This window comes from Schistocerca piceifrons, chromosome 1, assembly GCF_021461385.2.
Source record: "Schistocerca piceifrons isolate TAMUIC-IGC-003096 chromosome 1, iqSchPice1.1, whole genome shotgun sequence".
In the NCBI taxonomy this organism is placed as follows: domain Eukaryota; kingdom Metazoa; phylum Arthropoda; class Insecta; order Orthoptera; family Acrididae; genus Schistocerca; species Schistocerca piceifrons.
Genome location: NC_060138.1, coordinates 1,210,273,854 through 1,210,287,084, shown reverse-complemented (window position 1 = coordinate 1,210,287,084; position 13,231 = coordinate 1,210,273,854). Strand labels below are relative to the sequence as shown.

General features: G+C 38.2%; 1 protein-coding gene across 1 annotated transcript in view; it reads left to right on the top strand.

Annotated features, from left to right (window-relative positions):
* LOC124779432 (transformation/transcription domain-associated protein) overlaps nt 1–13,231 on the top strand; it is a 453,680-nt gene that overhangs the window by 140,025 nt on the left and 300,424 nt on the right. The window contains exons 17-20 of the mRNA XM_047253711.1: nt 74–240; nt 4,626–4,771; nt 6,245–6,389; nt 6,699–6,850. Of these exons, the coding sequence (XP_047109667.1) occupies nt 74–240; nt 4,626–4,771; nt 6,245–6,389; nt 6,699–6,850 (610 nt within the window). The remainder of the gene's footprint in view (nt 1–73; nt 241–4,625; nt 4,772–6,244; nt 6,390–6,698; nt 6,851–13,231) is intronic.

The following is a 13,231-nucleotide window of genomic DNA, read 5'->3' as shown; positions in this document are numbered from 1 at the left end:
TATTTTAATCTTGTGGTTACTTGCATGTGAATTTCGCAGGACTATCTGTTCCTTATAACTATTCTCTTCACAGGACTGAACAGCTTGCAGAGTGGTTTGCACAAACAACACATGAAGGACCTGTTTGTGGAGCTGTGCCTCACAGTTCCTGTCAGACTGAGCTCCCTGTTGCCATACCTGCCGATGCTCATGGATCCGCTCGTATCTGCTTTGAATGGTTCTCACACTCTCATTAGCCAGGTCAGTAATATATCTTGGTGAAAAATGAAATATTTTGCAATTCTCGAGTCCTGTTTTACTTACTTATATTTTCTCTTTATTCGCAACTCTTCCAGTGTAATGTAGGTATCACAAATGTTCGTAAGGACAAAATGGCTTTCTTAAAAATGAATTCATATATGAAGATATTACTGTACCAAAGTCTGACCACTACACACATTCATAAATAAGAGGGGTCAGAATAATCACCCAAGTATTAATAAACAGAGAAGACTCCATAACGGGCTATGGTGGAATTCCTGCTATGTTTTACTCTATAGAGTCACATAAATGTGGCCCTTCGTTAGAAGATTAATAACCATCTTTTGCGTGTGAACCACAGTGAGATGTGCAGGAAGTATCAGTGAGGTTCTGAAAGGTATCGACAGGGATGTGGAGCCGTGCTGACTCCAGTGCCATGCCCAGCTGTGCTAGGTTTCTCGGTTGAGGATCCATGGCGTGAACAGCCTGATTGAGTGGTCCTACATATTCTTGATTGAGTTTAATTTTGGGGCATTTGGTGGCCAGGGGGTACGATAAATTCGTTCTGGCGCTCTTCAAGCCACGCACGTACACTGTGCGCTTTGTGACATGTTGCATTTTCATGCTGGTAGATATCTTAGTGCTGAGGAAAAACGAACTGGATGTAGGGGTGGGCATGGTTCCCAAGGATATATGTATACCTGTGGATCCGTTGTGCCTTCCAGAATGACAGGATCACCCAGTCCCTCCTCCGTCCTGGACCGTTCTTATGATTGTTGCAGGCTGTTTGCTTTCAGCCATTTCATGCCAATGGAGAAAAGGCCACCTGTTGCTACTCAGCAGACATCCAGTCGCGGTATTGGGATGCAAATTCCAGCCTTCGTCGCCGATGAACATGTCTCGTATGCGCATGAATGAGGCGCTTGCTGTGGAGGCCCATACACAGCAATGTTCGCTGAATTATTGTTGAGTTGACACTGTTGGTAGCCCAGTTGGCACAGTTGGGAGCTCCTTAGTTCATCTGGGCAGTCACTTGGTCAACAGTTGTATGTCTATTCGCCCACACACATTTCCGCAGCCATCGCTCACCCCTGTCATCTATGGCATGTTGCACCACAGTTGCTTCGGCACCACTTTTGAACAGCACCATTTTACCGTGCACGGTATACTTAAACTACAGTGACACTCTAACGGCTTACAAACTTACCCATTTTGGAAATGCTTCCACCTTGGCTCGAAAGCCAATTATATGTCTTTCTGGATATCAGACAAATCATTCTGTTTCTGCATTATGACAATCTGCATTGTTTTCCTCCTGCTGCTGCTGCTGCCATCCTCTCCCTGACACACTTTTAGAGCCTCACTGCCAATGGTACCGTTTGTGTCTGTAAGTGGCTGTTGAACAAAGGCAGCAGTCACGTTAATGTGACTTGACAATCTACATAGAATATACTGTGGAATTAGCCTCTTCCCTAGCTCATGTATTAAGAATCTATTGTGTGGCGAATAGTCCCATGTGATTGTAAGAGCGCGCAGATCACTACAGTTTACAAAAAAGGGAAAAGATAGGGTTCACAGATTTGAAGACAAATATTGCTGATATCAGTCTGTGCAAGACCTTGCAGCTTATTTTGGGCTCAAATGTTATGACATCTCTTGAGGGAAAGCTTCTCTTCACAAAACATCTCAGATTCTGTTTTCTTTATTCACACATTATCTTCCAATTCAACATGGTGTTAAGCAGGTAGATTCAGTCTCCCCAGATTTTCAAAAGGCATTAGACATTCTACCACACCACAGACTGATAATTAACATGTGGGGATAGAGAATATCTTGACAGATATGCAACTGACTCAATTAATGCTTTGGCTATTACTATCCAATACTAAGGACGTACACAGTGTGATGTTCCGCTGGTTCTTCATCATGATATTGGGAGGCGATGTAAAGTCTAATTGGGAGCTAAGATTTTCTATTATTCAATCTTGTTCACCTTATTTCAGGACACTTGACAACCTCTTGCGATTGAACTTTATTTCTCGAAGTGCTGCAGTTACTGCTGGAGTACAAATCCAACATCGAACTGTCAGAATAAATATGATGTTTCTGATAATCGGCATATCGTATATTGCACCTTGTGTACAGTGAATATTAGTTGTTCTAACTTCGGGAACATCACAATAACATTGCAAAAGACTAAGCCCACAACTGGTCTGTCTTATTTAACAGGTTGCAGTTGAATGAATGCATAACTTTTCTTGTCCCTATGGCATCATAGGCATTTTTACCTCTTCTTTTCCTCTGTGACTTGCCCCATATCTCCAAGACAGAACATAACACAGAATAAACTGCCCAACCAGCAGGTACCACAAACATCATCCCGGCTTGCAGATAACCATTTCATGATACATGCACATAAATAAAACATACAGTCAAACCGTAGATTATACTAATACAATGCAAAAGTAAACTTTTTTATATTCATGATCAGTGTTCATTGGTTCAAATAATGCTTGTGCAGCAAATAACTTCATCAAAGTGATCGGTTACAATAACAAAGATTAGTGGAGGTCTCAAAGTAGATAAGTGGATGTTACACTTTTTGGCAGACTGCATGTCAGTCCTAGTCATCATGATCATCGACATTGACATTTGTACATTCACATATCTGTGAAAAAAATTTATCTATCTAGTCAGTAATATACACTACAAAAATATTCACCAGTAACTCCCAGACTCCTTCCAAAAATATTTCAGCCTTCTGGCAACGATTTTGATGACTTGAAGTTTTATGTGATCCTGCAAAAATGAAATAAGACTCATTATGAATAGGGATTCGGTAGATTCACAGATTCTGGCTCACTAGTCTGTTAGTCACGTCTATGATTTTTTGAAACGTGAGCTGAAGTTTGCTGATTGTATTGGGAGGAGGAAAAGCAAATTTAGTGTTTTGCAGTAAGTCCAAAAATATCTGCATTAGAGCTTAATTACCTTTCATACCTTGCTGTCAAGCCTACCAAGACAACATTTTTGTAGGCAGTAATATAATTTTCATTCATATTTTTGACCTCACCATGGTTTTTTGGTAAACAATTTGAGCATATCCTTCAAACCTATTGAGCCAACCTGTGTACACTGTGAAAGTTTCTATTTTGATTCTGCTCACAATTTCTCGAGCATTTGTTTGGGTTACTAATATGTATAGAAAAACTGACACAGCCGTAGCTTCGCTTGGAGTATACACTGAATTAAACCTTTCGAGTGCAATATATCTCTTGGCTTTCACTTTGTGGGTGTATGTATGGTAGAAAAATTTGGATGAAAAAACATGATGATGGATGTAGTTGGCAGGCAGAAGTCAGGAGTATGGCTAGGAAGGAGGTTTCCCATGACCATTTGTTAACAACAGGACATCTTTTCCCTGATAAATCACCTGTTACATATGATAGATTTTGTGAGCCCCACAGAGCTTCACGAAAACATGTCACCAAAGGAGAGAGTCAGTTAACACTTCAAACAGCAACCATTTTAGGTGGGAGCATCTTAACAGTGTTTAACTGTGCATCAGTTAGTCCTGCTAAGATATTTTCTAGTGGAGTAGGAGTTGCTTACCGATTCTTTAGGCTCATCTTTAATTGTACTTGATTAGCAGCTAGACTTTTTATGATTGGTTACAAGCTTTTGAAATGCAAGTTCCTAAATAATGGGTAACTTTCCGAGGCAAAGTGAGTGATTGTACCTTTATGAAGATTGTTCATATTCCTGGAATAAATTACATGAACAGAGGTGTTGGTTTGAAATAGAGAGATGTAATTTAGGACAAAATTAATTAAGGAATAAATAAACTGAGAATTTATTGTAAGTATACCCAGTTTATAAATAAACTTCAAAGGCAACGTTACGTTCACACCATTATATACACCTCCCAAAATGAGTTCATTATGAATTTTTGGTATCAGCTGTTAATATTTGGAATTTAACAAAGTCTATATCTCCCACATCCATGCTCTTTTCATTTCTGCGTAGATTGAATTGGTGCCTCATGCTAGTTTGAAACTGCATACATTGTTTTTTGACTTTAATGATGATACCTTAGCTAGAATTGATTTGTTAATTAATGTTGATCGAGATTACATCAACTCTTTCTGAAACCACAATTTGATTTGCTATTTATTTCAATATTTATACCATTTGTAGACAAAACAAGCTTGGCACCTGCTAATGCTGCTGATAAAAGATCACTGATATACACCAGAAACTGCAAAGGTCTTGAGGATTCCACATGTAGTCAGTTCCAGTTTCACTGGAGACTGATAGCTGTAAATGTGACTCCTAGCAATATGGCTTGAATATAAACAGTGTTTAATGTTTTTTTTTTTTTAAAGGGCCTAAGAACATTGGACTTGTGTGTGGACAACTTGCAGCCTGATTTCCTGTATGAACATATACAGCCAGTACGTGCAGAGCTGATGCAGGCACTGTGGAGGACACTTCGAAATCCCTCAGAGCAAGTGGCACATGTGGCATTTAGGTATGATCAATTGTTCGTCTTGTCAGAATGATGACATTACACTGAAGATGTAGCAGTAGACAGCTTTATGCATATTGCGATAGTCTTAAGCTGACAAAGTTCCTTCTGAAGCAGTGATACGATATCTAAGAATATTTCATACATTAATGGTAAAAGAGAGAGAGTTTGCACATTGTGGTGAATTGTTTTATTTTGATTATACTGTTGGCATAAAATCAATGGAAACTTGACAACTATAAAATACCTAGGAGTAACTGTCCGTAGCGACCTGAAGTGGAATGACCATGTAAAAGAGAACAGTAGTAAAATCGAGGATGGAATGTAACAATATTATGAAAAGGATAGTTAACTAATCACCATAAAGCGGAGATGTTGAGTCGCAGATAGGCACAACAAAAAGACTGTCACAAAATAAGCTTTCGGCCAACAAAGCCTTCGTCAAAAATAAACCACACACACACACATACATACACACACACACACACACACACACACACACACACACACACACACACACACATACACATATGTACGCATGCAACTCGCACATACATAACCACAGTCTCTGGCAGCTGAAGTCAGACTCCAAACAGTATGAAAAGCAGATGCCTGGCTGAAATACATTGGGGAAACTCAAGGAAATAAAATTCATTTTCAAGACAATGTGGCTTACAAATTACGTTTTTGGCTGATTCCTGAGTATTGTTGGTTCATGTGGGACCCCTTCCAATAGAATTAATACAAGAGAGAGGAAGATCTCAATGAAGAGCAGTACATTTTGTAACAGGTTTATGCAGTAAATGCGAAACCATAACGAAGATGCTCAACAAACTCGTGTAGTAGAAGCTATGAGGATTGATGTTTTTTTAAAAGAACCTCTGGATGGCACTGTTAAGATGTGATGTTGCTGTTTGTCTCCACTTATGTTTTTTACAGAGTCAGCAAACCACCATAAATAATAGAAGTTCTAGTCATATTATTTGACTACTACTCTGATAAAGAATATTGTTTGAATGCACACAGGCAAAGGCTTTTCTGTTATGTACAATATTAGGCTGATAATAGGATGTTGTTGTATTACACTGCTATTAAATTTACTTAATGTGTTCAGAGGACTTACCAAATGGGTCATTCAAGGAAGGAAAGAGGGACAAATATGATAGCTCAATGCCGTGCTCAAGTACTTAGTCTTGCTCTGTCCAGCAGTACTGTGTATTACATCTACACAAAATTTTTGTGTCCTATTTTCTTGTGTCTGGTTTGCTTTCAGTTGGTAAACTTCTTTCAACTAGTGTTGCTGTGACACCATACTGCTTGCTGTCAATAGATATGATTATAAAAAGAGCTGTTTAAACTAATATTCATGATATTCTTAAAATCATTTAATAGTTTTAAACAATAAAAATATATAGTCATGATGTTATTTAAATCATTTGATAGTTTTAAACAATAAAAATATCTGCTGTTTTTCAGAGTTCTTGGAAAATTTGGAGGAGGAAACCGTAAGATGATGGTGGAGCCTCAGAAACTGACATACAGCACAACTGACAGTCTCGGACCTGAGATGGCAGTCTGCTTCCAGGATCATTCCAGGCAGATAAACTTACCTGTGGAGAAGGTAACTTAACATTGTGTGCATCTTCATGTTTCTGTGATGCATTGCCTAATCAATTAGATTTTGGATGTGCAACTGCTCCATTTCTTCGGTTAATATTGCGTACGTATGCCTTTCCACTATCTTTCAAGTGAACTGACAGACGACTCATTTAGAAGATGGCAGACTGGTATATGGCTAAAATATCAGTTGAAGAAATAGTTTCGGTGGCTCCATGCCCAAATATAACGGGTCTACTTAACTTTAGTATGTTTTAAGTTCAAATGTTTATTATGATAAAAATCAACATAATGCTGTTTTCGTCTTTTCTAGATTATAGAAACTGCATTCACCGCCCTCAAGAGCAGCTCTACTGATCCGTTCTATAGGAGACAGAGCTGGGAAGTTGTCAATTGCTACTTAATTGCATCCATAAGCTTGGAGAATGATAGAAAAGATATGAAGAGGCTTTTCTCTCATCCAAGGTATGCAACAGAGACTGGAATAGTTCTTGTTTCATATCAGTTTACATCTCCCCCTCTAATTTTTTGTAAGAATAACCACCTGTGAGTACCAAACATACTAAACTACTTTTGGCATATTTTCTCTGTCTACTTCATCTTTTCGCTAATGCAGTAGGCAGAAACATCCATTGCAGGTTCACTTTTACATGTAAAAATGTGATCAGAACCATGGTTTTATATAATTTCCAAAGCAAACACTGTTTTTTCTTTCACTTTATTACAATAGTTTTGTATGTGTAGCTGAAACTTTTAGCTTTTGATCAATGTCAACACCTTTGATGAATGCTATTTAATAACTAGAAACCTGAACTGGTTAATTTATGTTATTGCTTCCAAGACTTGGCTTGAATTCTTCTTCTGTTTCACTTTACTTTGGGGTACAGTAGCTTAATATTTTTTAATGTTTGTGCTTTTCTGTTAGTGCAGATTTGTTTTGTTCTTTCCGATCTTGCCGTCTTTTCTTCTTTTTCTTCAGAGACTGGGGCCATTATTTTGTATTTGATATTGACTCGAAACCTCTTGTTTTTATGCACCCCACCCTCACCCCTTCCTTCTGTCCCCACAGTTTTATCTGTGAGCATATTGTCAGTGATTTGGAGTCCAGCTAAGTCCTCCACTTCCTTAAAGTAATTATATTTATTTTTTTCTTCAGAAGTAGCTAAATTTTTGTTTGGTATGCCGACTTGGCTTCATTCTGCGTATGTTTCATAAAAATAAATTCTTCTTTTCCTCATTGTGTCTTGAGGGTTTTGTGGTTGTCTTTATTAAGGGTTTAATTCACTTTTATGGAACTTAGGGCCTAGGATTTTTCTTAGTACCTCCCTTCCTTTCATCTACACATTTCAGTTGGGTCATGGATGGTTATGGACAGTGTTTTGGCTTCTACTTCCATTAACTTTTGCATTCCATGAGAGGGACTCCTTGTTATATGTTTTTTCGGAGGTCCAGTTCAACTGTATTTCCTCTACATGTTGTTGCTTTTTTCTGAGGGGCATTTCAGCTGATACATTCTCTGAGATATTTGAATCCTTTGCCTGACACACACACACACAAACACACACACACACACACACACACACACACACACACACACACACACCACTTTAAAATGTTTTGGTGGTTTTTTTTTATGTTTGTCCTAATTTTGTCTTTTCAGGTGAGCTTTTGAGGCCTGTTTTTTCTGTTTATTTTTCCAGTCACGGGTTCTGTTCTTTGGCTGCTTCACATGTCTTGGCTAATATGGCCATATCATTTGTGAAAGCCTGGCCATTGACTTTGATGCCTTTTGTTTCTAGTCGGATTCCACTGCAGGACTTCATGTTCCACTCAATGAGTACTTTTTTTAGGGTGTAGTTAAATAGCAGTGTGGTGAGTCCATCTTCTTGCTGTACACCAGTTTTTATCTGAAAAGATTTGGAGAGTTCTCCCATGAATTTAAATTTTGAGTATGCGATGGTAGAGATTTCTGTGATTAGGTTTGTGGTTTTGTCATGTAGGTTGAGCAGTATGCTTTTTGAAAGTCAGTGAAAATGATAACATATGACTCTGCTCTTTAGTTTTGTTGGGCTACAAGATTTTTGAGATTTAGTATTTGTGCTGGGCAGGAACTTCCGTTCTTGAAAACTGCTTGTTATCTCCAAGTTGGTGGTCGATTTTGGGTTCTGCTCTGTTTAGTAACAGTCAAGTGAATAACTTGAATGAGATCCTCAAATAGATCTTTAGGTCTGTTTTGGACTCTTTCATATGAAGCAGATGCATGAAGGCCATCTGTCATTCATCTGGAGTTCTTTCATGTATCCTAATGTATTCAGATATATTCGGGAGAGACTATGACATTTCTATATTGATATTCTTTCAGAGTTCAGCTGTGATTAGGTGTTCTCCTGAGGCCATATAGATTTTGAGATTTGATAAAATTGTTCTTCGATGGTAGGTGGTTCCGTGTTAAGGTGGTTGTTGTTGAGGGGCACCCATTTTTTCAATGGATTCTTCACAGTTGAGGAGCATTTTGAAATATTATGACGCTATTTTGCTGTAATCCCTGTTGCTGTGGACAAATTTTGGTTTTTATCATGAAGCGGTAGGGTTAGTGGTTTGTATTTGGTTATTTTATGTTTAAAAGTCTTGAAAACCCTTGTTTTGATTTTTTTTTTTTTGGTTGATCTGAAAGAGGAGTTCGTCTTCTTCAATTCTTTTGAGATTTTTGTTCACTAATTTCCTTGCACTTGAAATGTTTTGTCTATTATGTCATTATTGCCACTCATTTCTTCTTAGTTTAACACACAAGAACTCATGCCTTTGAAAGTTACATGGTCGGTCACACTTTAAGCATTTCTGCATCTACATATGCATTTGTGTGGATACTCTGCAAATCACACTTAAGTGCCTGGCAGAGGGTTCATCGTACCACCCTCACAATAATTGTCTATTATTCCACTCTCGAACATTGCGCAGAAAAAAATGAACAGCTATATCTCCCCGTGCGAGTGATGTACCTTTTTGTATTATGGTGATTGTTTCTCCCTATGTAGGTCTGTGTCAACAAAATATTTTCGCATTCAGAGGAGAAGGTTGGTTATCAAAATTTCGTGTTAAGATCTCGCTGCATCAAGATATGTCTTTGTTTTAAATATGTCCACCCCAAATCCTGTATCACGCCTGCTGCATATTGACGTTAATGTTATGGGCCTGTAATTGAGTGTATTGCTCCTATTGCCTCTGTTGTTTATTGGTATGACCTGTGAAACTTTCTAGTCGTAGGTTACAGATCTTTTGTCAAGCGAGTGGGTGTATATGATAGTTAAGTATGGAGCTATGACATCAGCATACTCTGAAAGGAACCTAATTTGTATACAGTCTGGGCTGAAGACTTCATTTTATTAAGTAATTTAAGTTGTTTCACTGTTCCGAAGATCTCTACCTCATAAGTTACTGATTATGGCAGCTGTTCTTTATGCAAATTCTGGAATATTTACTTGGTCTACTTTGCCGAAGGAATTTTGGTAGGCAGTGTTTAGAAAATCTGCTTTGGCAACACTGTCATCAATAATATTTCCATTCCTATCACACAGAGAAGGCATTGAATTTGTCTTGCCGCTAGCATACTTTACGTACAGCTGAAATCTCTTTGGATTTTCTGCCAGATTTCAACACAAAATTTCGCTGTGGCAACTATTATAAGCGTCTCTCGTAGAAGTCCGCAATAAATTTTGAATGTCTGTAAAAGTCCACCAATGTTGTGGATTTTGCTTTTGTTTAAATTTGGCATGCATTTTTTTTTTTCTTCTTCTCCAACAATATTCCGACCTGTTTTGTATACCATGGGGGATGGGCTCTGCTGTTTGTTAATTTATTTGGTATATATCTCAAATTGCTGTCGATACTGTTTTTGTGAATTCAAGCCATATCTGGTCTACACTTACATTGTTAATTTGGAAAGAGTAGAGTAGTTTCTTAGTAAGGCTCCAAGTGAATTTTTATCTGCCTTTTTGAATAGATATATTTTTTGTTTATTTTCTGAAGATTTTAGAGTTACAGTATTCACTCTCTCTGTGACAAGCCTGTGTTCACTAATCCCTGTGTTCACTAATCCCTGTGTCCGTTTTGATGAACATTATTAGCCCAGGATTATTTTTTGCCAAGAGGTCTAGTGTTTTTTCACAATTGTTTACTATACGAGTGGGCTCATGAACAATTGCTTGAAATAAATTTCAGACAATGCATTTAGCACATTTTGGATGATGTTTTGTGGGTACCTTCGAATTTGAACATGTTTTTGCCAGCATGTTGATGGTAAATTGACATCACCACCAACTATAATTGTATGAGTTGGGTACATGTTTGAAATTAAACTCAGGTTTTATTTGAACCGTTCAGCAATTGTATCATCTGAGTTGAGAGATCGGTAAAAGGATCCAATTGTTATTGCTCACACTCAACAAGCACTCTGAAATATACCTAATATGTGTAAATTAGCATGTTTCTTTTTTAATAATAAAACACTCATATTTTAATATTTAAAATATTTATTTGCAGTACAAAACAATGAGTATATCAACATTGTCGATAATAACCTTAGAACAGTTAAAAATCACTGATCCTCTAAGGCACTTATTAAAAAACTGAAAAAACAAGTATCTGTGTTTATCACTTATCACACTTTGCATAATATTACAGCATGTTCATTACACCAAAGTTTTTTGCAATGATACAAGCCTTTCTTGTATTCCGATTTTTGCATTATGAACAGAGTTGACATGTACCACTGGCTTTTTAAGCACCTCAAACATCAGTTTCATTGGTAAATCGTTTTATAGCATGCTGTAGAGGATAAGAAATTGGATTGTGCTCCTACATACATCTCCTAGCCACGCCAAAATTCTTTCTTCTTATATATCCATATACAAAAATACAAAATGTTGTTCAGTGATCATATATATACTTAGCCATCGTAAATAATAAAAAAACCTGCATACTGACACGACAACAGTTCACACGGGTCAGGGGACATATGAACTCGGTACTGAGTGAACGAGAACCCTCTAGGCATTGTTCACAAAATGCTGAGTGTTTTAAAATTTATGTGAGCTAAATGATAATAGCATGAGTGCTTGTGCGTTAAGAAGTCTGTCACATTCTTCTGTCCACCAGCCATGTTTTGACCTTTGTTATGGGAGCTAGTTGTTTGGCTTTAGTTATTAGGACTTCTTTTATACGATTTTAGTTTTAGTTTTGCACGTCTTCCGTCACAAGGGGAAATGCTCTTGACCTTTAATCTCTTTTCTGGATTGTGTATTTTCCTTTTGGGGTTGTGGCTCGATTTTGAGGATGATTTTTAGTTATATTTTAAGAAGGTAGTGATAAGAATGTAGGTTGGCTGTTCTAAGGACTTGGGCATTTTGTGTTTCTATATGGGACTTTTGTGCGATAGCCACATGATACAGTTGGAATTTTGGTGAGATACATGTTTTCTATTTTAAAGGTACCTTTTTAAAGGGCGTGGATTTCAAGATAATATTGTTTGCTTTAAGATAATATTGCTTTCTTTGCATAGTTCTTTCATTTTAATGCCACTTGGATTAGTTCTGTTATGTACTGGATAGTTTCCAACAATTTTTAGGGTTCCGTACTTCATTTGGTAAAAATTGAACACTTCAGGGTCACTTTGTCCATCTATCTGTTGAAACTCAAGAATGGGTAGACATGTCATGTTGTCAAGTCGAATTTATGTCACATGCTGAAGTCCTATAGTTACTTGGTAGTGTAGTAAATGTAATTTTCTAAGTCGATGCAGTCAAAAGATGCAGCCATTTGTGTTGCACATTTTGATCTCACAAATTCACTCATCAAAACCTAAACAGTACTTTTCATTGACCTAAAGTCACAAAAGTAGGCAAGTAGCAAACTTCCACAGTAAAAGTAAGGAAAAATCTGAAAATCATTAATTTGTAATTATGTTATGAAAAGGATACTTGCCTCTCACCATATAACGGACACACACACACACACACACACACACACACACACACACACACACACACACACACACACACACACACACGACCGTCTCTTTCAGCTGAAGGTAGACTATGAGCAGCAGTGCGTAATGGGAGAGACAACAGGTTGGTGGGGGTAAGGAGGACTCTGGAATGGGGAGGGGGAGGGATAGCAGGGTATGGATGGGGTACAGTAAAAGGCTGCTTGTGGGAACATACAGGTACAAGGTGGAGAGAGGGTAAGGCAGCTAGGTGCAGTCTGGAAGTTAGGTGAATGGAGGGAGTGAGGGGGAGGGTTGCAGAAAAGGAGAGAAGTAAAAAGACTGAGGGTGTGTTGGTGGAATAGTGCACTTGAACAGAGAAGGGACTAGATGGGTAAGGACAATGACTAACGAAGGTTGAGGCCAGGTGGGTTATGGTTGCATAAAATATACTATAGGGAGAGTTCCCACCTGCACATATCAGAAAAGCTGGTGTTGGTGGGAAGGATCCAGATGCCACAGACTGTGAAGTAGTCATTGAAATGAAGAATGTCAAGCTGAGCAGCATCCTCAGCAACGGGGTGGTCCGGCTGTTTCTTAGCCACAGTTTGTCAGTGACCATCCAAGGGATGGACGAGGATACTTTGTACGTTTGATGGGCGGCTGAAAACCACTGTGGGAGGGGTGGGAAGGATAGTGCATAGGACATTTTCTCATTTCAGGGCATGACGAAAGGTAGTTGTTGAAACACTGGTGGAGAACTACCTCTCATTTGGATCCTTCCAACAATACCAGCTTTCCTGAACTGCGCAGATGGGATGTCTCCGTGCAATATATCCTACATTCCTGTAACACTCCTGACCTCA